This window comes from Excalfactoria chinensis, chromosome 1 (genome assembly GCF_039878825.1).
Source record: "Excalfactoria chinensis isolate bCotChi1 chromosome 1, bCotChi1.hap2, whole genome shotgun sequence".
Classification (NCBI taxonomy): Eukaryota; Metazoa; Chordata; class Aves; order Galliformes; family Phasianidae; genus Excalfactoria; species Excalfactoria chinensis.
Genome location: NC_092825.1, coordinates 101,620,912 through 101,645,236, shown reverse-complemented (window position 1 = coordinate 101,645,236; position 24,325 = coordinate 101,620,912). Strand labels below are relative to the sequence as shown.

Genomic DNA, 24,325 nt, shown 5'->3' with positions numbered 1-24,325 from the left:
GGGACATACAACAGGAAACTGCAATTTGGCAAGGCATCTTTCTTTGCTTGACAGGCATAAGACATAGCACAATTCTAATATCCACTCTTCTAAATAAAAATGTATCACTTGTCACAGTCATGCTGCATCACATACAAACTATCCTCATGAGATCAATGCTCAGCAATAACTCTACTTTGCAGTCAGTTATTCGTGCCATTTTGACTGGAAAGATGCTTTTGTACTAGTCAGAAGTTCCATATAACAATCCTACTGAAATATATTTGATCTATAAATCTGCACAGAATGCATTAAACACCCTGTGTCAAAAGGTTATCGATTTAGATTGCTTCCTCGTTATAAAAAGGGATGCTTCTGATGGGTTTTGACAAGAATTATCTTTGAAGGCATTTAAGATTTTTCAAGAATAAAATATAAGCTTATTGATGGTTTAATAAAAACAATGGCAGAATGATAAACAATGAATACAAGTCACATCTATAGGTGAATCCAACCCTTCCGTAAACCAGTCCCATTCAGACATCTTTATACTTACAGGATGGAAGACTACATCCTGGAAGAGCAGCAGTTCTGAAAAGGACTTAGGAACCATGATGGATAATCAACTAAATTTACAATCTTTTAATGCAAATAACTGAGACTGAAAGATTTAAAAATGCAATCCTTGGAGGTATAAACAAACAAGCAAAGATATAAACTGAAAGGTTCAAGAATGTACCTGCACATACTACACGCACACAGCAATACCGAAATTACTACCAGAATGCTGTATGCAGTTCTCATGTCCACACTTTAGAATGAATTTTAAAACATCTGAATTTTCGGAAGAGCCGTAAAAGCTTTTACAGTTAGAGATTTCATCTACATAGGTTATTAAAGTTAACATATTTTTAATGTGAATAAAGTGTAAGAGTTTTAAACTAGAGTAGTTATTAGTTGTTCTAATAGGCAGCTAGCTATGTGGTGGCCAGCAGCTGTAACTAAACAGTTCCAAAACCGAAGGAGGACTAAGAGAGTATGGAAAATGAACTAGCCGAATCACTCGAGAGACATGGAGAAATCCTCACATTTGCAGAACCTACATGAAAACTGGCGTGTTTTTGGTTGGTTTTCTTTTTTTTTTCTTTTTTTCTTTTTTTTAAAGTATGTTCTACTGCACCCAGAAGATACAGGCTCCATGATGTAGAAATAACTAGATTGAATCCTAGGGATAATGGCATGCCAGTCAGAATATTTCATTACCATGGTCACTTCTGGCCTTAAAATCAGCTAGTCTTGTATTAGGTAGAAAGCTGCAGTGCATATAAGAACATTCAAACTAACAGATGATAATATAAACAACTCAAACTACAAATACAGTCAAACAGAATCAAGCAGAGCTGTGTTCATACATCATTGATTTGTATACCTTGCTGTTTCAATTAAAAACTCGAAATTATCCATTATGCCTCCAACTTTTACTTTCATATTTTTAAGTCTGTTTCAATGTATCTGATATTTACATATTATAGTATAATCATACCTACCATACCATGGCTTGGAGTAGGTTAATTGCATAGGAAGATTTACTATGTTTACATTTTTTTTCTTAAATTACTCTTTTTTTTTTGTTTGTTTGTTTTTTGTTTTTTCAAAAAGCACAGTAAAGAGTCTGAGGACAAATTATTCAACTGTTTATCATACATAAGACTGCATGACTATAATACAAAGGGCTTGTCTTTTTCATTTAACGTTACAATATACACAGCAAGTCCGGACTAGATCTTACAATCTGAACACAGGTATTTAACCTTTTCCATGCTGTTTATGTTTACAATGCACAGAAGTCCTGTAACCAAACTGTGTAGTAAAGCACACAAAACTGGACTGTAACATAACACAGTATGCAGAAGCACTGGATTTTGTGGTTTCTTCTTTATGTAGTTAGTTTGTTTTTTTTTTAACTGCTTCATTTTTTGGCGCTTGCTAAGGTGTGGCAACCCGTGCACACAAAAATACCCAGATTTCATATCACCCTTATATTCCTAGACAGCAGTAAGTACTGGATTCCTTTTTATATTGCTGAACTCAGTATCCTTTTTTTTTTCTTTTTTAAGGTGACAGCTTTCCAATCCCTGTAAACTTCTCTGAATCACTGAGTTTAAGAAGAAAGGAAAACAATCAGGAAAAAAAACAACCCACTTTCATCCACAGGGTTGACACGTCAATAGAAAAGAAATATGGATCACTTGATAAAAAAGTCGTGATTTACAAAAAAAAAAAGGTAATCCCAAGTTCTCATGTACATGGTATTCAGCTGCTGTGCTGCTACTGCAAGTATAAAAAAGTCCACCTTGTAGTCTGAAATAAAAATTACTGAGCCACATGGAACTGATCAGTGTGAACTCTGGAATTTCTGCTGAATTAACTTTTAAAAGGGCTTACTGGCAGAGGTAGATCACTGCTTCTGTACTTCTGTAATATATAATGGGCAAAGAGTGTTAATCTGGGATGGGCAATCACTGAATCACTCTTATTCTTCCAGATGTTTTTCACCACGCTTTTGCTTCTAATATTAATAAATCTCTGACTGGGCCCATAAATTTTGCAACTGCCAAGCTGACTGTGTTATATTAAGGCAGCATTACCCAAAAATTAGGCACCTGTTAAATACAGTCTGCTAACCTCAGGTCTCATGTGAGTGTTTTGCTTTACTCAGACTATTATTTTGGACCTGTTCATGCAATCAAGGTCTTGCCTTCAAGTTTACAATTATGTTAATAAGGAATACAAGAATCAAACTGCTGGTTTCATAGCTTCTGGATCTAGCGTCCCTTTTACCTTCAGAAGCCTGAACACGTTTATAATGTAACAGATGTTATAGTCTTGAAGTAGATGTCGATCTATTATGTTCAGTACACAGATTGCTGCAAATGTATTGGCTATGAATTCAACAACAGTTCCAGTTTTGTTTAAGCAATAGTACAGCCATAATTTTCAACTGACATTTAAAAATGGTCTAGTTACACCTTGTGTCAAAGTGCAGAACTGCTACATTATTGGTTACAGACATCTATGTGCTATAAAAACAGCTTTGGTACAATAAATTATCAAAAAAGAAAATAAATTTTTGTAAAATTCACAGCATAATTGTGAGGCAAAAAAGCAGTCACATAAAATTCTGCATTTTTAAAAATGTTCAGGATGAACAGAAGACGTCTTTGTGCAGAAGTAATGGTGGAGAAACCACGTGCCAAGAAAAAGCAAAAGAAAAAAGTAAAAAGCGGGAAGGGACACAGTTGTAGCTATTTCCATCAAACGCAAACCACTACTCCTGTGACCTTCAACCAATAAGGAAGTCAACTTTATGACACACGCAAAGTGACCTTGCAATACCTTACAATAAGTGGGTCACAAAAGTCTATTTTAAAAGAAAGGCCTCTTGAATTACCCATTCTCTGTGTTTTCAGCATTAAGGACCGTCTGCAAAAGCATGTCCAAAAGTGATTGCATCTGAAATGGTAGGCTCTTCTAACTTAAGAGTCCAAATCCATAAGGCCAAAGGTTATCCCAAAGACCACCACTTAGACCTCCCCACGACTGGCCAGGACCGACCCGTTGATTGCTTCTCAGTGCACCTTAGTTATGAAACCAGTCATATTTCAACACTAACTGACTGCGGTCTCCAAAATATGAGACACGCAGAATCCCATTACAATTGCTGCTTTGATCCTCAGTAGATTCAGATAAGGAGAGTTCTGATCACCGCCACTTATCATGCTTAATGTGCCTTACAAACTCCATTACAACCATCCCTTTTTACAACTGAAGAATATATAATTTGTGTAATCTGAAGGTCCCTCTTTCTTACAGTACTGCATTTCTGTGCCCATGTTTGTTTGGGGAACTAAAAAAAAATATATTTATATTATTCACTCCTCTCCCACCCAAAAATTTCAAAGGGCCTTTTTGTAAATCATGTGCAATGCCATTAAAAAGAAACTAGTTTGCAACTACAGCTAACATTTGAACAATAATCCCTGTTGAATGAGTCTGAAAATGGGAGGAAAAAAAAAAAGAAGAAAAAACCCTCTTTCTTCCATCCCCCTCCCCGCCCCCAAGAAAAAAAAAAAAGCTAACTAATGACTAGGTTGTGGCAAGTTAAAATGGGGGAAGCAAAAGGTGAACACTACTACGCTATCTGTTAAGGTGGGTCCGGACATGGCTCTTAAAAAAACAAAACAAACCAAAAAAAAACTTCATTGTCCCTTTGCAATCTTTTCAAGTCTAAAAAAATAGTCAGCTTTGCCCTCCTGTAGCGGTTCAGTGAGTTTATCTCCTTCTGATTCAAGCAGCTTTGCACTTTGTTTTTGGAAAAACACCACTTCTATAAAAACACACAAGAAACAAACTTAGTTTCAGTTTAGTCACGAGCTAGCCACAGGACTTTGCTGAACACAAACTCCTGTCATGGGAGACTCTTCTCTATCAATCCCTTGCCTCATTGCAAGGTGTCCTTCAGTCATGTAATGAGCAGGACCTGTATTAGCAGAAAACTGGTACGTTGGATGTCCAGCTATGCCAGTTTCTTGGCGCGGATTAGAGTAGACTGTTAAATTCATGTCCATAGCTCCATTTTGTCCAAAGTCCAAGGTATTAGCAGCCACTGGGCGGTTCTGATAGGCCTGATTGCCTTGGTTACCAGTAGAGGAGGAAGATGTAGAGGAAGAAGTAGTTGAGGAAGACAGGGATGTCATGGAGTGGTGACTGTGGCCCACCTCCATAGAATCCTGGGTGGAGGAGCTGTTTGTTGGAGAATTGTAGACCCTTGGCCTGGTCCGGCTACCCAAGGCTTGCTGTCCATGATGATGGTGGTGGTGGTGGTGATGATGGTGGTGGTGAGAGCTATTTCCGTGATGATGATGTAATGCATTCTGTTGTTGAGGGGTTACATGGAAGGTGGTTTCTTGAACTGGATGGTTTTCAACGGTGACCTGTGTGGGAGCTTCAGTGGCTGTCCAACCAATTGGAGGAGGAAACTGTTGTCGAACCTACGTTAACAGGAAAAACAAATAGCAAAATGATTATTCATTTCTAATACACATTTCTATGTGTATATACACATATGTCTATACACATATAACCTTATAAATATAAATTTGCATTCTGAACTTTTTTTTTTTTCCAAACAATAAAAGTATGCCCAATACATGACCTCACTGACAAATTAAAGTAAGCCAGATCTAGAAACACATCAATTTGTTGAATGAGTTAAATCGTCTCCATGGGAGAAAAAGAAACTGTCAGCTGCAAAGTAGTATGTATGACCTTTTTTGGCTTCCATGGGCCTCTCCAGGAGCTGCAGTAGAGCTTCTGACCCACTCTTGGTGCATATCCTGCCCTCCTCTGCTCAGACCTTGGCACCAGCAGAGCTGTTTCTTTCTATGGTTAGTCATTCCTTTCTTTTTAAGCCAGATGGAGCTTGCTCTTATCTAACATGGGTCAGCTCCTGGATTTTTCCCAGAGGACACCTGTGCATCCACCCTCCACTCATGACATGAATCCTTGTCATGTAAACCTAGTACAATTAGTTTCAGGGATTCAGCACTCTCAGAAAAAATATATACATCAAACAGACAAAAGCTCTACTTCAGCATACCTGTGGGCTGTGTGTTTCACAATCCATAGCTTGAACAGCAGCAGTGAAGTGTCCACCACTATGTCGATGCTGGTGTGTGGGGTCTGACCGTGCCCTTCCACTGTTGCTTGTTCCAGAAGATCCACCTATAAAAATCATAGCAACGCAACAAGAGAGAAAATTTATGGAAGGCTGCAAACAATGACAGCATATAGATTTGAACTGATTTGAAGACAGGACCTATGATTTACACAGTTGTGTAAATCTGCTCCTTTTTTTTTTGTTGTTAAAGCAGTTTCCTGTTCTAGATAATAAATAAATGCTTTCGATGACTGTGACTGACATAATTTTTTCTGAATTACAACAGTGATATGACTTTTATCTGCGAACGTCTCCTTTGATGTGATTCAGAAATATAATTTTCTGTTCCATTAAGGGGAAATCCTCACCTGAGCTTGAAGATGTACTAGAGGTGGTTCCTGAAGACTGTGACTGCTCCATGGCAGGACTTGTAGACACACTGTTGCTTGTGTTGGTACCTTCGTCTGCTGTTTTCTTAAAGAAACTATGCTGTAGGGCATAATAAGGTTGAATTCGTGTCTTAGGGTCATAATCAAGCATCCTTAAGATGAGGTCTTTGAACTTCAAGTAGTCAGCTACAGTATGACCCGATTCCCCAGCACGACGTCCACCTGGTCCTCCTGTTTCAACTCCTAGTATATTGTGAAGTTTACGAGTTCCAGGTGGTTTGTATTCCTGTTGGAAAGCCAAGTCACATATATTAAGCCACTTCAATTCATAGTTTAATTTTGTCATAAAATAAGTCAGTCAAATCAAAGTAAGAAATTATTCAGTACTATGTAAATTGTCACTTAATTACCCTGTCTTATGACACCGAACAATGATAATAAACAATACAGTCATGTTTTTGGTAAGATAAGGTAAAACAAAGTAACATAACTTCTTTTTTATTATTATTTTTATTTTTTTAAGTTATTTTCTGTTTTTTCATCCTGATTACGTAACTTACCCTTTTTCCATCTTTGGTCTTCTTCAAGTTCCAAGTGCCATCTGGCAACTTCTCAAAGAACTTTCTTGCTTTTGGTGCTTGGTCAAGGATATGGGCAGGCGGTATCCCCAAAACTTCCACTATCTTATTCATTTGATCCACCTGTTCCACATGAAGAATATTCATGAATAACATGAGACATATAGCTGAGCAATGCAGTAAGAGTCCAATACTCTATATAATCACATGAAAAGCAAATGTTAACTATCCGTACACATTAAGTTGAGAACTAATTGCAAGTTTAAGAAAAATACAATATTAACTAAACAAATTAGCGAATAAGGAATTGGGGAGGGGAAGGGTACCCAGAAACAGAATATATTATATGTTAGAGTTCTAACAAAAGGCATTGCTATCATTGATGCTTTCTGATCTTAGAATTATTAGTATTTCCTAATTTATGTGTAATAAGACAGATTAATATCACAGTGAGAAAGAACCAAAAAAATCAAATTACATGTACTGTGTAATAGCTGCATACCTCATTTGCGCCACTGAAAAGGGGCTCTCCAGTGTGCATCTCAACTAAAATACACCCAAGGGACCACATATCAATTGCAAGATCATAAGGCATTCCCAGTAGCACCTCTGGTGATCGATAGAAACGACTCTGGATATATTGGTATATCTGAAATAAAACAATTTAAAATAATACACAGCATTCAAAGAGCACTATTCTGTATTACAAAATGGAATTACCATAGAATACACTTCCACAGTAGGGAAAGCAAAGACAAGGTTTCAGTAATACTAAAACTACACTATAAATCTATAAAAATACTTAGATGTTAATTCTTAAGAAAATACTAACTTTTGGTTATTAAAAAAAAAAAAAAAAAGGCAGATTCATTCATGATGACAACATTTTACACTTTATGGTTGACAAAGGTAATCTCATGCAATTACAGCTAACTATACAACAAAACTTTGGTCTGCTTACACCAAGAGAAAAGCTATTCTATGAGTTACATGAGAATTACACAGCATTCTGACAAAACTTGTGGTTTAAAAGAAAAAAAAATAAAAATAAAAGTCACAGTTTTGTTGTGATGAAATCAGATGAAATTACCAGGTGATTCCACATGGAACAAAAAGCTACACCCTCAACTATCCTGCTCATTTCACAAGACAGAAAATTCTATCTTAATCCTAGACGAAAAGCTTCTTTTTAAAAAGATTCGGAAGTCAGACTTCTGCCTACAGCAGTTTTTCCTACTTCTCTAGCTAACAATTTGTTTTCAATGCCAACGACTAATACTAAGGTATCCCAAATAGAAGTGGTCACTCACACTGCCAGACAGGATTCACTCAACCAGAACAGTCTGTACTCTCTTCTGAACTAGACTACACACTGCACATTGAACAGTGCATTCTGATGAAGTTTTTAGTGAGTTCACAGTACAAATCAAACATTTGAGCAATGTTATCCTTCTCTCCATCCCATCCCTCCACCACCCCCTCCCCAAAAACAAGCATCTTTGGCAGCCAAGCAGAATTGTTTATGGACTTAATGGCTGTTGTATATATTTTAACATTTCTTAAAGTAAATAAAGAACTATACCAGAAAGATCATCATCAAAGCATAGTAACAACAGGACACAACTACAATTTTTTTTATTTTTTTTTTCATAATTAATATTATAGGTCTATCCTAATCTAAAAAAAAAAAAAAGTGCCCCTTTGCCCTAGAAAAGCTTTGCACGTCTTTACTCATATTTATACCACAATTGTGGAATAAGAAGATAATAAAAAAGCATATTTAAGAGCAGAGAGCACTGCAGACTTCTACAATCAAGTGCCGATGCATTCTGCATTATAAAAATATTACCAGAGAGAAGAAAAAGATGGAGCGTTTATCTACTATGGCATTGAAATTGCTATCTAAAGCTCCTAATGCCTGCCAATATCCAACACCCTATTCAATAATTAATTAGATTAAATTAAATTGATTTAATTTAATAAAATATTTATTAATAATTCAATAATAATTAATTCAATAATTAATAATTCAATAATTAAGTCATCATTACTAAAGTTTGAATTAGTTATCAAGTACTATGACTTTCAAATATTATGTTTATCATGTGTATCCAGTAACAGTGCAATCGGAATATTTACCAATACTTACCCTCTGCCCAAGTTGACAAGAACTGCCAAAATCAACAATCTTGATGGCGCTTCGTTTGGGGTTACAGAGCAAGATATTCTCAGGTTTTAGGTCACAGTGAATGATACTAAGTTCAGGAGTCGCCAGAAAAAGCAGTGCAGTGCACATTTGCTGTGCAAATTTTCTTGTCAGATTCAGTGAGACACCTCTGAAGTTGGTGTTCCGCAATAAGTCATACAGATTGTAGGACAGCATTTCGAAGACTAAGCAGAGATGGTTTCGGAACATGAAGTGGCGCTTCAAATGCACTTAAAAAAAAATAATAATAATAATAATTAACGCATGTGCTGTGTGATTAAGTATTACATACAAATTATGAGACAATGCTAAATTGTGCTGACCTGCAAGTAAGATAATACTGTTAAATTTGTTCCCTGACATACAGTTATTTAATTACATACTGGAAATAATACAAGTTTCTGCTAGGTGCCTAGGTTTGGATGGCTTTCATTCACGCAGCTGAAGTGTCCTCAGGTGTAACTCAGTAAAGCTATATTAACAAAAAATGATTTTAAAAGGTAGGGGATTAAAAAAAAAAAAGCCAGAATAATTAAAAACATACCATAAGATTACTGCAATTTGTAAATCATGACTTCAATAGATTTATTAATATAATTAAACAGAATCCCAAAGGCACTAAACTCACCCAGGCATAATCTCGAATAATGAAAGGAACAAACACAATCTGAATCTAATCAATTTGTTTCATGAAATACACAAAAAATTCATCTTTTTAGAGGGAAGCGGAGTTTACCAGGTTTTTAAGTAATCAAGTTGGTTGTCACAAGAAAACTGAAATATGAAGAAATATTTCAGCTCTAAGATAAATAGCAATACAGTTTTCTCTTTGTCATAATAAAATCTTGAACCAATGTTAGTACAATCAGAATTCAGACTTGCAGATAAGGTATTTACTTGGTGTCCTAAATAATTTTATTATATGCCAGTTCTTCGTTCATCTATTATGATTTACCTGTAATGATACCATTTACTTCCATCCCACAGAATCACAGAATTGTAGGCACTGGAAGGGACTTTAAGAGATCACTGCATCCAATCCCCTGTTAAAGCAGGTACCTTACAATAGGTTGCACAGGTAGGCATCCAGATGGGTTTTTTATATGTCCATAGGAGACTCCACAAATACTCTGGGCAGCCTGTCCCAGTGCTCTATCACCCCTACCATAAAGAAGTTCTTCCTCATGTTAGTACAGAACTTCCCGTGTTCAAGTTTTAGGCCACAGCACTCTGTCCTTTCACTACACACTGCCGAGAAGAGCCTAACTTCATCCATTTGCCTCTCACCTCCCTTTAGGTATTTATGAACATTAAACAGATCCCGATGCTAATTCTTATAACACTGCATTACCTAGATCTTTTGTACTTTTTCATTCTTAATATGTTTCCAATAACCTCCTACCTTAAAGGCAACAGCATCTGTCCAGGTTCTTGTGGCCTTCCTTCACCTTATTCCAGCCCCTTCCATACCCAACCTAAGTTTGCTGGACCTTCCAAATTAGCAAGAAACACCACCCACTCCAACTGATTTCTAATTACCAGCATGTTACTTGTTCAGCTGTACTACATGCAACTGCTATACAGCTCAAATAGCCAGGATAAGTGCTGAACTGCCAGATGTTTCCTGCAATGGAGACATTACATTTAAATGTTTCTCCTCTACTCTGCCACCACAGAACTTAAATACCTTAAAGCATTCCTACACTTGCATTAGATTTGAAAGAAACAAGCTACTAGGGGAGTCATGGCAGACATATCAACAGTTACACCCTACATCATTAAAAACTGAGCTAAAAATGCAGCCCTCTCCTGATTTAATTAAATTCATTCTAAAATCTACATTTTTCAGCACCTCATACATGGCAGTATTTGTAGTGCTTTCTGCCTTGCTCAAACACTCTGTGTCAAGCAGCTGAGAGTCTATGCACAGATGAACTATCTCTATGCCCTACACGCCTACTACAAAAAAATATGTTAAAAGTTTCAGTAAATCTTGTTGCAAAAAATAGGTTTAAAAGTTTTTGTTCCTATATTTACAAATATTGTACAGTGAAGCACCAAGAGACCTCAGTTTTCACAACACATGTAATACATGGCATGCGTCCAAAACATGATCTATTTGGGGTCATTTATTTAATTTTTATTAATGCTGTCATGTTTATTAAATACTGTGGAACCACTCGAATACACCTTAAGAGATTCAGAAACCAACTTGATACAAGCCTAAAGCTACTGAAATCAGTTGTGCTTGTCTAAGCAAAAGGTGTATATTCAAAACTATTGGAACTTCTTTCTTTTTGTTCTTTCTTAAAATAATGCTCTATATTAAACCATATTCAGTGAGGCCACACTGTGAGATTAGGTGAATTTTTGGTCAATCTCATGTGGTATTACAGACTTACTAAAAAATTCATATTTCAAGAGCTTATTTGGTGATGGCTATATTGTTTTCATTTGCTGTGTATTAATCTGAAACTGGTCCTTCCTTTCTTGTTCTTGAAGCACCTTTTTAAAGAAGGAAGGTATGAAATACAAATTTTCTTTCATATAAGCATATTCCTAATAAATTTCAAATACCTTCAAAACTCTTAAACTGCATACATAAATTGTATTAAGATAATAATATATAAAATCTTAAAATGTAACCAAACAGTCATCAGACAATTTAACGTGTGTACTACCATTACTTCAAAAATTCCTTTCTGGATTACAGAAATATTAGAAATATTAGTATTTCAGCTTCTACAAAGATAAAGGATATTTAAAAACAAAGTTTCAGGGTTTTCTTCAATTATTCTTTCTCACAGTTCTTCATCTCGCCTTACAACATGCTTTCTTTCCATCATATTTTTGCCAAATTCTTCACTCCAGAGGATAGGATTTAATAAACTTTTTACTTGAGCTGACTTAATTTCATTCTTACAATACAGTTCAAGTAGCATATTAATAACAACCTCAGGGAACAGCATGCCAATCTACAGGAACAGAATTAAAAGCCCTGGAAATACTTTCTGAGATCTCAATGGGCAAACGTTTAAAAAATTATCTCAATTTTGTTAAACAAGACTTTAAGCTTTTTAAACATGCAAAAATAAAGAAATAATTATCAAGGTAGCCATAAAACTACTGCTTCATGTTAAACACACATCCTTTTATCCACGAAGTTCCCCAGATAACTTAAAACATATTAAAAGTAGTGGAAAGACGCAAAGTAATACAGCTTCTGTAAAACAGTTGATCCACAGGAACTTGTTTTAGAGTCCATATCATTAAAAAAATTCCACAGAAGGTCTGAATGTTACAGACCAAATAGCAAGTTGGTTATTCCAAAGCATTTCATATATTTTTCTCCTGAATCTGGTCCCACTGCAAAATGACATCTTGATTATGCAAAGTAATTTACATTGAATATGACTATTAAAAGTTGGGCTTTTTTTTTTTCATTTTGTTGGCATCAAAAGCATTAGTTGCAGCATCATGCGCTATATGGCAAAATAAAACATATTCAGTTTGATTATATAAAAATAAAACTATTTGAATACCTATATAGTACTTCATCTCAGTGTCATGTTTGTTCATAAGCTCAAGCAGTCGCACTTCAATCTGGGCTTGGTTTAAGAAAGCTTTCTTGTTTTTTATTATTTTGATAGCCACCCACTCCTGTTCCACTCGATCATAAGCTTTTACAACCTGAAAGACAAAAGCCGAATCCATAAGAATAACGTGTCAACTTGAGTTTTCAAAATTCAGCAAAAAACAGGATTATGAGCAGAATTCCAAAATGAATAGGTATGCTACATCAAGTGACATGTATATAATTGTTCACATGAATTAGGGGTTGTACTGCTGATAGATATATTTGTTACCTGTCCAAAGGATCCTTTGCCTATTAAAGAGTCAATTTCATAACGATCCATCCACTTCTCCCCATTTTTTACAATATAGTCATAGTTGTCATCATCATAGCCATCATTGTAAACTTTTCGCTCCTTTTTGTGACTGGAATCATCTCCTTGGCCCTGTTGATGCCGCCGTTTTTTTTTTGCATAGTAAACCTGAAGTAAGTAATGAAAAGTATATTGCTTAAGTGAGCACCTTTTAAAACATCTATTCACAGAAATTGCTTTTATTGTAATCACCATGCACCCCACCCTGAGATTTTTGAAATATGACTTGGTAAGCTGAAAGATACAGTTCTCTAGACACATTCATAAACATTTCTAAGATGAGCAAAAAAAACATTTGTGCCACTCTTTGTTTCTTTACCAAACATCAGGAAAACTTTTTCTTTACAAAACAATAGAAAATCATATCCAGGATAAAAAAAAAATCTTATTGGCTGGACTCCTGCAAGGAGGATCGTGACATCAATGATTTCAAATGAGACCTGCAGAAAGGAACTTCTTTTCTCATCTCTTCGCAAGCCTTGTAAAACTTAAATGTTTGATGACTAATCAGAAGGAAAAGAAAATAACAGTATTTCCTTGAGATAAATTTCCAATATTTTTTTAAGAATTTAACATCTTTTAGGTGTGTTTTCAGAACTTGCAAGGAATCAGGCTTATAAACATAAGTATCCCAATACTTCATTACCTTTGAAAATACACAGTTTTCTAGAGCCAACTCTATTTAAAAAAAATTTAGCCATTTTCAAATAAACCTTCACTGGCAGAGAAAGAAATTAAATACCAATATCACTCAAGGGGGAAAAAATTAGACCAGATTGTTTCTTTTTCCTTTACTCCACATAGAGGAACAAACTATTTTTTCGGGGACATGATACAACAGGGTATTAATATACTTGTTCTTTGCAGTCACTTCAGATTTAATCAAAATAACTTACAAAGAACTTTATCCCGCAAGACAAATCCAAAATAATGCCAATAGAGAACATGCTATGAATCACAGAAAATACACTTAATAAATTATTTCAAACAAAAACTTCCTATCAACAATATATTACAGAGACAGCTGGACTCATTACCTCATTAATATGCTTGTATGTTTTAATCAAATCTACGGAGAGTTTCCTCAAAGGAGCAGTAGCTGGATCACGGAAAGTTTGGGGCATCCGCCTCTGTAACATGACAATATAAGATATATTAGAAAGAAAAGGATTTCAATTATACAAATATACATTCCTCCACCAAATCAAGATATTCATCACAGAAGTGAGCTACTTCAATGTAACATCTTCTTTAAGATGACACACACAAAAAGAAAAACAAATAAGAAATCAAAGAAAATAACATTTAGTCCAGTTACTTCTAAACATATTTCCTAATCAATCAATATCCAAATGCAAACCCCTCCTCAGTATACATAACTGGTTTAATCCCTACAGTCTTTCCCTTAGTTAAAAATACAGCTTATTTGATTACACAGATTCAAGCTGATGTTACAGCTCTACCTTCATGGCTGATATATGAGCTATATTTGATGTTTAGCTGCATTAAAATCTCAAATGGAAGTTAGTAACTGCTGAAGAACTGCAGCAGTTTGCCACATTAAAACAACATCACATTCCAAATCAAGAAACTCGGGTACACTATGCTACACAATATCAAGTTTAAAAAAAGAATTTAAAACCAAAGAAATCTAAAGTGTGCCTATGAAAACAATACCAACTTTTTAAGTTTAATAACATCCCAGAAAAGATGTGTACGCTGCTCAGTTGTGTTCCCTAATACTGATTACTTCTCAAACATGAACATCTTCAACAGCAGGGCATTTTTTTATATTAGTGTCCTAAAGCAGTAAGATTTCTGTGTGACACACTTATTCATATGCCTCTTATTTCTTTGCACACATGTCCCATATAGCCTCTGGATCTACCACTCAACTGCCATTGCTCCTTAGGATTTGTGTTAAGTCTTAGAAGACAGTGTTCCTGAAAAAGATTCCAAGTTCCAATTGGTAAGATAGAAGTGACTGTTATCACCAGATAAAACAGAAAAAAACTAATTCACAAACCATGCCATTTGGCTAAAGCTGACTTAACTGTTCAGCGTATACTTATTTAAACAGCACATATGTACCACAAGACAAACTGTCAACTTCTCTGTCTCACACAGTGTGTTGGATGGGGAGCTGGGAGACAGACTGAGAGTTTAGCCAGTGCGACTGGTCCCAAAGCTTGACTTTCCCCATTCCCTCTCTTCTCACTGACACCAAACCCCACAGAAAGTTCAACCATCCACAGAAAAGCTTGTTCCACATGTTAAAGCCCCTTTCACTTCCTTACTCAGTGCTAAGAGGGCCGCCACACTAAGCTGTACAATTCTCATCTTGCGTCATCTGATCTCACATCAGCAAATATGCTCATAACCCTCTTCACTTCCAGTTGCTTAATCTCATCTGCTGCCTCCCATTACAGCTGGACTGATACTCACCCTCCTGCAGAGCTAGGCAAAGAGCACAAGCCATCAACAAAAATAATGAAACTTGATAATATGTAAGTATTGTGTGCCTCCGGTGGCGCAGCGGTAGAATTCCCGTTTGCAACACCAGGGGGCCCGGGTTCGAATCCCCCCCTGTGGAGCAGGGGGTAGAAGTGCCGCTCTGCTACACAGAGGGCTCGAATCCCGGGAGTTGGACTCGATGATCTCTAAGGTCCCTTCCAACTCGCACGATACTATGATACTATGATACTATGATTGCTAAGCTAATAAAGGAACTGGAAAAGCATAATCACTTCTCTTGTCTTTTACAGTATTACTTAATACTTAGGACTGTGGCTGTACAAATAAATAGCTCTTCCTCATACACCCCTCACTCCTCATGATGACCAAACAAATTATATTTATATTTTTAATTTAATTAATTTAATTAACTTCAAAAAGTTCTCACCAACAGAAGCATTAAAGACAGCCTGTGTATCTGAAATTTTTGGATATCTGAAATTGGATCTGAACCCAGACACCCAAACAACCATACTAGAAAGGTTAGCTCACGCTCTCTCATGGACAGGCAGGCTCAGAAATAACTTATGAAAACAAAAGAAGCAGACAGAGAGCAAGAGACTGAGAAAGTTTGTGAATGAACTGAAGAGAATGCAAAAAAAGCCAAGAAGCTGCCAGTAACCACCGTGCATCTGCAAAGACCAGGACTCCCAACTGCTACAGTCTCAGTAGGGCTTGAACTGCAATTCAGAGCTCTGATGTACACTTCTCAGAATGCATCTACATAGCATTTTTACACCCATGTGAGACTGCTGACTTTAAGCCTTTCAGATTAGAGACAGTTTCTCAGATACAGCATAATAAACTTAAATTTCCTCCATGGAATTTTGACCCAAGTCACATTCTAGATGCTTACACTAATCAATCACTCACCTCTGGATATGCCCCCTACCATCACATTCCTTCCAGCAGGTTTATTAGATTAATTCCTCCTTAATTCTTTTTTACTTCAAGCACATGACCATTTTGTAAATATCAGGAAGGTGTTTTAACGTTTTCTAAACAAACAATTTGACATTTCCACAATGTTTTTGTTTCTTCCTCTCATCTGTCCAACAGATTTTAATCATTAAACAAATCACAAAACAAGTCCTAACCATAACCAACACTATTAAAAGCTTTTCAAATGCAAGAATTCCCTTTAATTTCTGAATTTGACTTTCTGGCACACAAGACATTGACTTTGAATTTCTGGCACACAAATACTTGCAGAGACTTCTGTCTGACCGAGGGTGATATGACAAGTCCCTGTTACTGCAGGTTATGGCTTTAGGAGATAGCATATGCACAGAAGAACTCAACAGTTCAGATTAACTATTCAGACATAAGATTGCTCTTATTTGGAAAAGGAATTTGTGGGATAAGTGTTCATGTTTATTTTCTAATTTAGAAATCAAATTTCCTTTCTTAAGAAAGTTTGGAGTGAGAGAGGAGAGAGGTTTGACCATTTTTTCCTTCCTTGTTATACTGAAAAATCTGTAACATTTCCTTCTTCTTCTAGGATTCTTCTTCAGACTCTTGCTCCCTCCCTTTCTGATATAATGTAGATTATGAAACAAAGTGGTCATTATTCAACTTACATAGTAACACCTTCTTTTTTTTTTTAATCATTAAGGTAATACCATTTTCCCTCTTGGCTTTGGAGAACTTTCAATAACAGAAAACAAAAAAAACCACCACCCATTTTTGCAAACCCCAGTCTCTATCTGGTGGCCAGACAGCAACATTGCAACCTCAGACCTTCCCAAAGATTAAATCAAAAGGTATTTCAAGATGAAGTAACTATTCTCATTACAATTTGTGTGTCAGTACAGGCCCATCACATTTTGACTGGTCTACACTGATGCCTTCATAGCATCAGCACAGCTACCTGGGATAAAGCACGATGAAAATTAAATTGCAAGTAAGGACCTGAAACTCCATTTTCTTTCAATTAACTCTTGAGAAGCAACTTATAACTAGCAAAAACAAGGAAGAATCAAATAAACACATTAAAAAAAAAAAAAAAAAAAAAAGGCAGCCAAGAATCCTGTTTATGTGTATTTACCACATTTAAAACAAATCATACTTTAAAGAAACTGTGACCATTAACTCACATATATTACTTTAACTAGCACAGCGTTTGAGGCTTGCTTCATGAATGAATGAACAGATCACTTGAACTCTCTATATACAATTTATCTCTCTTTAGGCATTGGCTTTATTATCCAAAAACAGATGGCACAGTTCCTTGTAAAATACATGTTATTTTGATTAAGAGAAATTATGAACAAGTATCTATGTTCTGTTATTTGAATGCTTGTTGCTTGTCTACTAGCTATCTATGCTCTGTTACTTGAAATGTAGATACTGAAACAAAAAAAATAGATCTGCTTCTATCCATATTCAAAGGAGGGAAAAAAGAGAGGGACTGTTGTTACCTATCAAACAAGATTCATTTTATTAACAAAACAAATAATGAACATTTTATATTATAAAGATTACAATAGGAATTCTTTTTAAAAGTTATGACCTACGTATTAAAAAACTGAACAGACTGGTCTCACCTACTGTAACACCAGCTATTTAAAACTCTTCTTGCATCACAATAATATAAGATAGGAAGTCGGCGCTAATCCCTTATATGGCAGACAGCCATATAAAAGATGTTGTCTCCAGAATAGTAGAATAGCTCAGGTTGGAAAAGACCTTCAAGATCATTGAGTCCAAACACAACCTAACCATACTACCCTAACTAACAACCCTCTGCTAAATCATGTCCCTGAGCACCACATCCAAACGGTTCTTAAACACATCCAGGGATGGTGACTCCCTTGAGAACCTATTCCAGTGTTTAACTACCCTTTCTGTAAGAAAGTGTTTCCTAACATCCAACCTAAACTTACCTTGGTGCAACTTGAGGCCATTTCCCCTTGTCCTGTCACCTGTCACCAGAAAGAAGAGACCAATCCCACTCTCTGTAACCACCTTCCAGATACTGGAATAGAGCAATGAGGTCTCCCCCCAGCCTCCTTTCCCCAGTTCCTTCATTCTCTCCTCATACGGCATATTCTCCAAGCCCTTCACAAGCCTTGTTGCCCATCTTTGGCCCTGCTCCAGCACCTCAATGTCCTTTCGGTATTGAGGTGCCCAAAACTGAACACAGTACTCAAGCTGCGGCCTCACCAGGGCCAAGTACAGGGGCGGGATTACTTCCCTAGTCCTGCTCAGAGGGTCAACAAAAGTTGACATAACACAAGCCATAGTAACAGTTCTCTGTAGAATGAAGCAAACTTCAAAATATTAGCAAAATGACTTAAGAAAACAAAAGCACATGCTACAGAACCAGAGATACACTGACTGTACTCAGAGCTTGAGCTACCTACAGGTAGGGACATAATTTTTCAGTCACTGAATCATGATCTGTGGGTACTGCCACCCTTTTCTGGCTTCCTTCCCCAGATTTTCACTCAGCTTGCTGTGTAAAAGTAATAGTAAGGAGCAGGTCTAAGTTAAGCTATATGCTATAAGTTAAATAATTCTTTAAAAGTGGCAGGCAAACAAGTATCATCTTCCAACACTTTATCCTGCCTGATTCAGCCCAATCATTTTCAAAAGAATAAAACAGAGGGTGCTGAAAGAATAAAAGAAATTGAAAAGAAAAAAACACATCAAAGTTCTTGTTGCCAGAGCATAAACATATTCCTCCAAAAATATCTAAGGCAGAGGGAAATATTTTTACTGAAATGAAATCCATGCTCACATTCATTACAGGGTCTGATGTCTCGCCATCATTAATTAGGCTAATGATTAGGTAGCTGGAATAATTAAGAATTTACTACTACCTGCTACAACAAATTAATTTTCCAGTTATATCACTGTAATCAATAAAATCTCTGACCAACAATTCGGTCAGCAAAACCTAGAAATTTGCAGGTGATAAGTGATCTTAGATGCATTCAGAGAGATGTTCAGCCACCAGCCTGACCTTTGAATTCCAGGTGCTTTGTGAAAACTCAACTGTTGGAATTTGTTACCAAATTCTGCCTAGAAATCTCACCTCAACTTCCTTATCAAGTGAATCAATTTTGTAATCTTTTGTAATTCATAGAAAAAAAAAGTTTCAAGCAGCCAGAATATCCATGAAGAAAAATGTTAGCATAGCACAAAATAAATGCTTGTCAGAGGATGTGAAAACTTCTAAGCTCCTTTCTTACATTAACATCAGGCTACAATGAACTCTCAAGATAAAGTCAGTTGAGACAGAACAGAGAAATATTACTGCTCGTTTCTGTTCAAGAGAAAGGCCTCAGATCTCAGCTTTTCTATTCACTCCAGGCCACATCCTCTCCCTGATTTCTCAAAGTGGGCTCTGGTACTTGTCAGAGAAGTAAGACCACACAACCCCATCCCGCAGGCAGGCCCAACACTCTGTGAATCACTGAGTGAGAGTAAACCTCTACCATCCAGCAATTCTGAGGAAACAAGAGCCTTAAGCCTGACTGACTACTGGAGGATGAATGGAGGGTGAGAAGGGGGACAGAACTGAACTGAATTTAAAACCTTGTAAATAAATGGAAAACCAAAGCAGCCTGGTTGGCTTTGAAGTATCTTCCAGTTATTTGCTCCCCAATAATGACAAGTAAGTTTTGGCCACCATAACTATCAGGCAATAGGTTCAAGAAGGGATCATGTAAACATTTCAATGGTAACATAACTTAAAAAAATACATAAATACATAATTTAAACATAAATTGCAATTACTGTTTCCTAACCTGTAAACTGTGTGATTGTGAATGACTCATAAAATACCAGAATATGGTCTGCAAGCCATTACAAATCAAAACACAAGCAGGACAGTGGGGGAATAAAAACAACTAATTAACATTCAAGGCCTTGCTTCCTCACTTTTTGGTTACAAATGGAAATCATCATGGGAACTCGAACAAGATAATACTCCTCCAAAAAAAAAAGGGAGCCGGTCCTCAGAAAAGTGATAGATAGTCAAAAAGAACTGGGAAAAAAAAGTCAACATAAGGGAGAACATTTTCGCTATTCATCAAAATGACATTGTTTACAGAAAGTGACGCTGTTCTAAATGCTAGAAGTTAAGAGCTCGTTTAAGCAACTTACAAGCATTATCCTTATGTATCTACTAGCAGCCTGACGTTCATTTCATAGAATTGTTAAGGTTGGAAAAGACCTCTACAATCACCTAGTCCGAGAGTTGACCTGTTCCTAGCACACCCACTGCCCACATCCCTCAGTGCCACATCCACACGGCTCTTGAACACCTGCAGAGATGGTGACTGCACCACCTCCCTGGGCACCTGTGCCACTGCATCACATCTCCTCCTGAGAAGGAATTTTTCCTAATATCCAACCTGAACTTCCCCTTGTACATAAGGCCATTCCCTCTCATCCTGTCTCTGTTACCTGGAAGAACTGCCGCATTCCATCTTGCTACAACCTCCTCTCAGGTGGTTGTAGAGAGCATTGATATCTTCCCTGAGCCTCCTCTTCTCCAGACTGAACAACCCCAGTTCCCTCAGCTGCTGTGCACCCCAGTAACAGCACTCCCAACGCCAGGCAGGGTGAAGAGGAGAGCTGGTGGTATTTTTTCCTTTCTCTCTCTCTTAGGAAAGCAGAGTTTGAGGTTTTGCTTACAATAAACAGGATATCCAGCCTGTTTGGCTAAATTAAAGCATTGGGTGCTTCTTAACTTTTTTCTTTCTCCTTATCCCTTTAAAATACTGCCTCAGAGAGGTCAGATACTTCTCTTTTAAGTACAGAATATTAAACAAGAGAAAACATTAGCTTTTCTGTCTGATACTTTTACATCAACACAACATGAAAGTGTTTTCCCTCTTTATATGAGGGAAACTCGGTTTTATAGACTTCAAGAGGCAGCAGAGTGCTCAGCTTGGACAGCAGCCACCAGCTCGGAGTGCTGGACGTTGAAGCAACCAGAATGATGTGTCTCGGCAGCCCTCATCCCACACACATCCAGGGGAGGTGTGTGGGATACTCAGCAGCAGACAGCCGCAATGAATTTGAGCACAGCCCCTTGTCCCCAGAGGGAGCAGAACACCTCACTCTGCATCTCTTTCCTCAGGATGGAACAGGAGGCTTTTCACTCCCTCTGCAACCCAGAAGTGGAAATACACAGGAAAACAGTGTCTGTTCAGGCTTTGCTAAAGTGGGGAGGTCCGATCAGACCGAAAGCTTTGGTTTAATGACATCTCACCACTTTGGAACTGCACTGGAAGCTGATCCAGGCACCTTCACTTTACAGGGCTGTTTTTGTGAATGGCTTTGGTCTGTCTCCAGTTCTAGCTGGGTAGAAAATAAGCCATGCTTTGTTGTGCCTAAAAAGAATATCATTTATTACCTATTTATTATCTATTTTAATATCTCCTTGCTCTATAAAATGTCAGGATCACAAAAACTGAGACTTTATCACCCTAGGTTTTATTTCCAATCCAGTCATTTTTGTCTGGACAGGAGCAACACACTCTGCTTAAGAAGTTCAACAATTGTAGCAGTAAACAATCCACCCTTTTTAACACTTGTATTCTTGATTTCTTCGATTAAAGATTGACTAAGATGCCCTGTAAATCATTTCACACATTTTTAATTAGTAAGAATGGAGTTTATTTGAAGCACGAAATATTCAGAAGATTTGAGGGAAGACATTCCTTGCAAAGACTGTTCCCAGCCTGAGCAGCTCCCAGCCATGCAGTTCTCCCCTCCGGCCAGCAGATGGTGGCTGGAGCTCGGGAAATAATTTTGCCCGGCTCTCAGCCTGGCCAGCAACAGCATCGGCCCTAGGAGACTCCTGCTTTCCTAACCACGGGGCTGTGGCACTGGGGTAGTCCCGATACGCTCTCATGATCAAAGGAGCGGGAAGCTCTCTGTCCATCTCCGCCCGTCAAGTGTACCCAAATAAGCTGCACTGGTCAAACTGCCAGCACCAAAGCAGTCCCAAGTGTCTGGTGTGCTGATGGCCTCTGTTACATTAGGAAGTTCTGGGAAAGGGAAGCTGAAACCTAACTTCTTGTCTGTCCAAGCGAATGCAAGACACTGTATTAAAAAGTTGGAGTCTTTACCAATTATGCTTCCTCCATCTGCCAAAGGTCACCTTTCCATTCTGCTTTCATTTATGGTGATTAGATGCATCTATTTAGTCCACTACAATGGAGATTCAGCCCCTTCCTTAGTTAAAGCAGAACAATTATTCTTTATGCACACAAGTCAAATTCTTAAGATCACACCTGCTGCCCAAGTTAGAAACCATGATTTCCTTAGGCAGATGTACTTCAAAACATACATGGTATGCTAACTTATGCTGCTCAAGAGTTCACCATCACTAGAAGGATAGTTTGATGTTACAGGCTTTAATAACAGGCACACACTTAACAAAAAGAACTAAGGGCTGATGTTGGGATTCCAACAGAGAAACAAGGCAACAGGAAGACTGTTCAGACAGTGACCTCTGTGAGAGATTTTCCGAACATACATATACAAGGCAGAACTGCTTTTATGAAGGACAGAGAAACAAGTTGCAGCACATTCAAGGCAATACCTTGAATAAAAAGCAGTTCCTGTACAAATGCCATAGAGAAACAATCTGCAAGACGTATGTATCATGCAGGCATGAAAAACTAGATATTATGCAGAATTCATCCTGAACAAAAGGCAAGCTGATAGTGGTGTCCACAGCAAGGGAGAAACTTAAGACTGCACAAAACCTTCCCCAATGGAGGCCCCTGGTTTGTATAGAAGGATATAAGAATAAATATCAGGTTTTAATAATGATGAACTAGAACTGACAGCTAGACATCTACAAAAGCGCTGCAAGAAACAAGGAATGAAATTTTGCTCACGCAGAGACAAGGTGTAGAGCAGATGATCTGAGTCACGAGTATAAAGATGTTAACTGAATTTGGTTTCGCAGATGAATGCAAGCAGAAATACCATGCAAAGGCAAAAAGACAGTAAGACTTGCCAGTAGGCCAACAGAGAACCTTCACGTCAACCTGGAAACTACCAATCCAAAGTCATTATGTGAAGTATAAAAACATAGAAGGGGTAAGAATCATAAAAAACAAGAAGCAGAAGATTTCAAAAAGTTTCCCATAGTTTAAGTTAACAGAACGAAAAGCAGCCAAGAGGACAAACAAGTAGACTCAGGGCTGCTTAAGCAAAGAGCTATGAAGACTTCAGCTATGTAGTTACAGTAAAATATTAAGTCTCAAGCTACAGTGAAGGAAAAAAAAAAAAGAAAATGGAACTGGGGAAAAAAAAACCACACTAATTCTAAAATGATATTAATGTTACAAAGACAGGTTTATTGCCCATATCAGGAGGTGGCCAGCTGTTCATTTCTCCATATGTTTAACCTCTGAGAACCAACCAAAACTTCTTGCTTGTATTCATATACTCCTCTTGGTAGGCTACATTCTTTGGTCAACAAACTGAAAGCTGTTCTTCAGATTCCTATTGTTCATCTACCATTTAAAAACCATTGCCATCACAAACAGCAAGAGATGGTGATGCTTCCTAAAGTTCCTTGAGCTTGCTTTTTTGGATAAACAACAACTAAGTGTTAATACGCACTAAAGCTCATAGATGTGACACCAGATTATAATACTTAGGTAAGTACCCTGGAATGGTTTAAGGAACATAAAAAAAACTTCTTAATTGGCAGACTGGTTCACTAACTTCATTGTGGAGGTTTTGGCCTTTAGCCTAAAAAAAGCCTCATAAAATATTTTTGCAGATTTCTTAAGATAATACTATTTTATATGATCAGATCTATTCTTCCTATTGGATGGCTTACATGAAAACAAAAACATTCTTTGCCAGTTCCATTCACTTCTTCATTCTTCACAGAGCCCTCATCAATACAAATCTCCAAATCTTAGGATCAAATATCTCGGCACTTTGAATACTCTAATCTTTTTCTGCATAAGCTCCTTCTGACAGAGCAATACCAACAGAGCATCTGTTGG

At 37.2% G+C, this 24,325-nt stretch overlaps 1 protein-coding gene across 2 annotated transcripts in view; it reads right to left on the bottom strand.

The window, feature by feature from the left end:
- Window positions 1-260: 260 nt before the first annotated feature.
- Window positions 261-24,325, bottom strand: part of DYRK1A (dual specificity tyrosine phosphorylation regulated kinase 1A) — an 82,158-nt gene continuing 58,093 nt past the window's right edge. For both annotated transcript variants that reach the window (XM_072349965.1, XM_072349976.1), the window contains exons 4-12: window positions 13,856-13,948; window positions 12,738-12,926; window positions 12,414-12,561; window positions 8,815-9,101; window positions 7,168-7,314; window positions 6,648-6,788; window positions 6,067-6,373; window positions 5,639-5,763; window positions 261-5,030 (exon numbers count right to left, since the gene is read on the bottom strand). In XM_072349965.1, the coding sequence (XP_072206066.1) occupies window positions 4,407-5,030; window positions 5,639-5,763; window positions 6,067-6,373; window positions 6,648-6,788; window positions 7,168-7,314; window positions 8,815-9,101; window positions 12,414-12,561; window positions 12,738-12,926; window positions 13,856-13,948 (2,061 nt within the window). In that variant the 3' untranslated portion in view covers window positions 261-4,406. The remainder of the gene's footprint in view (window positions 5,031-5,638; window positions 5,764-6,066; window positions 6,374-6,647; window positions 6,789-7,167; window positions 7,315-8,814; window positions 9,102-12,413; window positions 12,562-12,737; window positions 12,927-13,855; window positions 13,949-24,325) is intronic.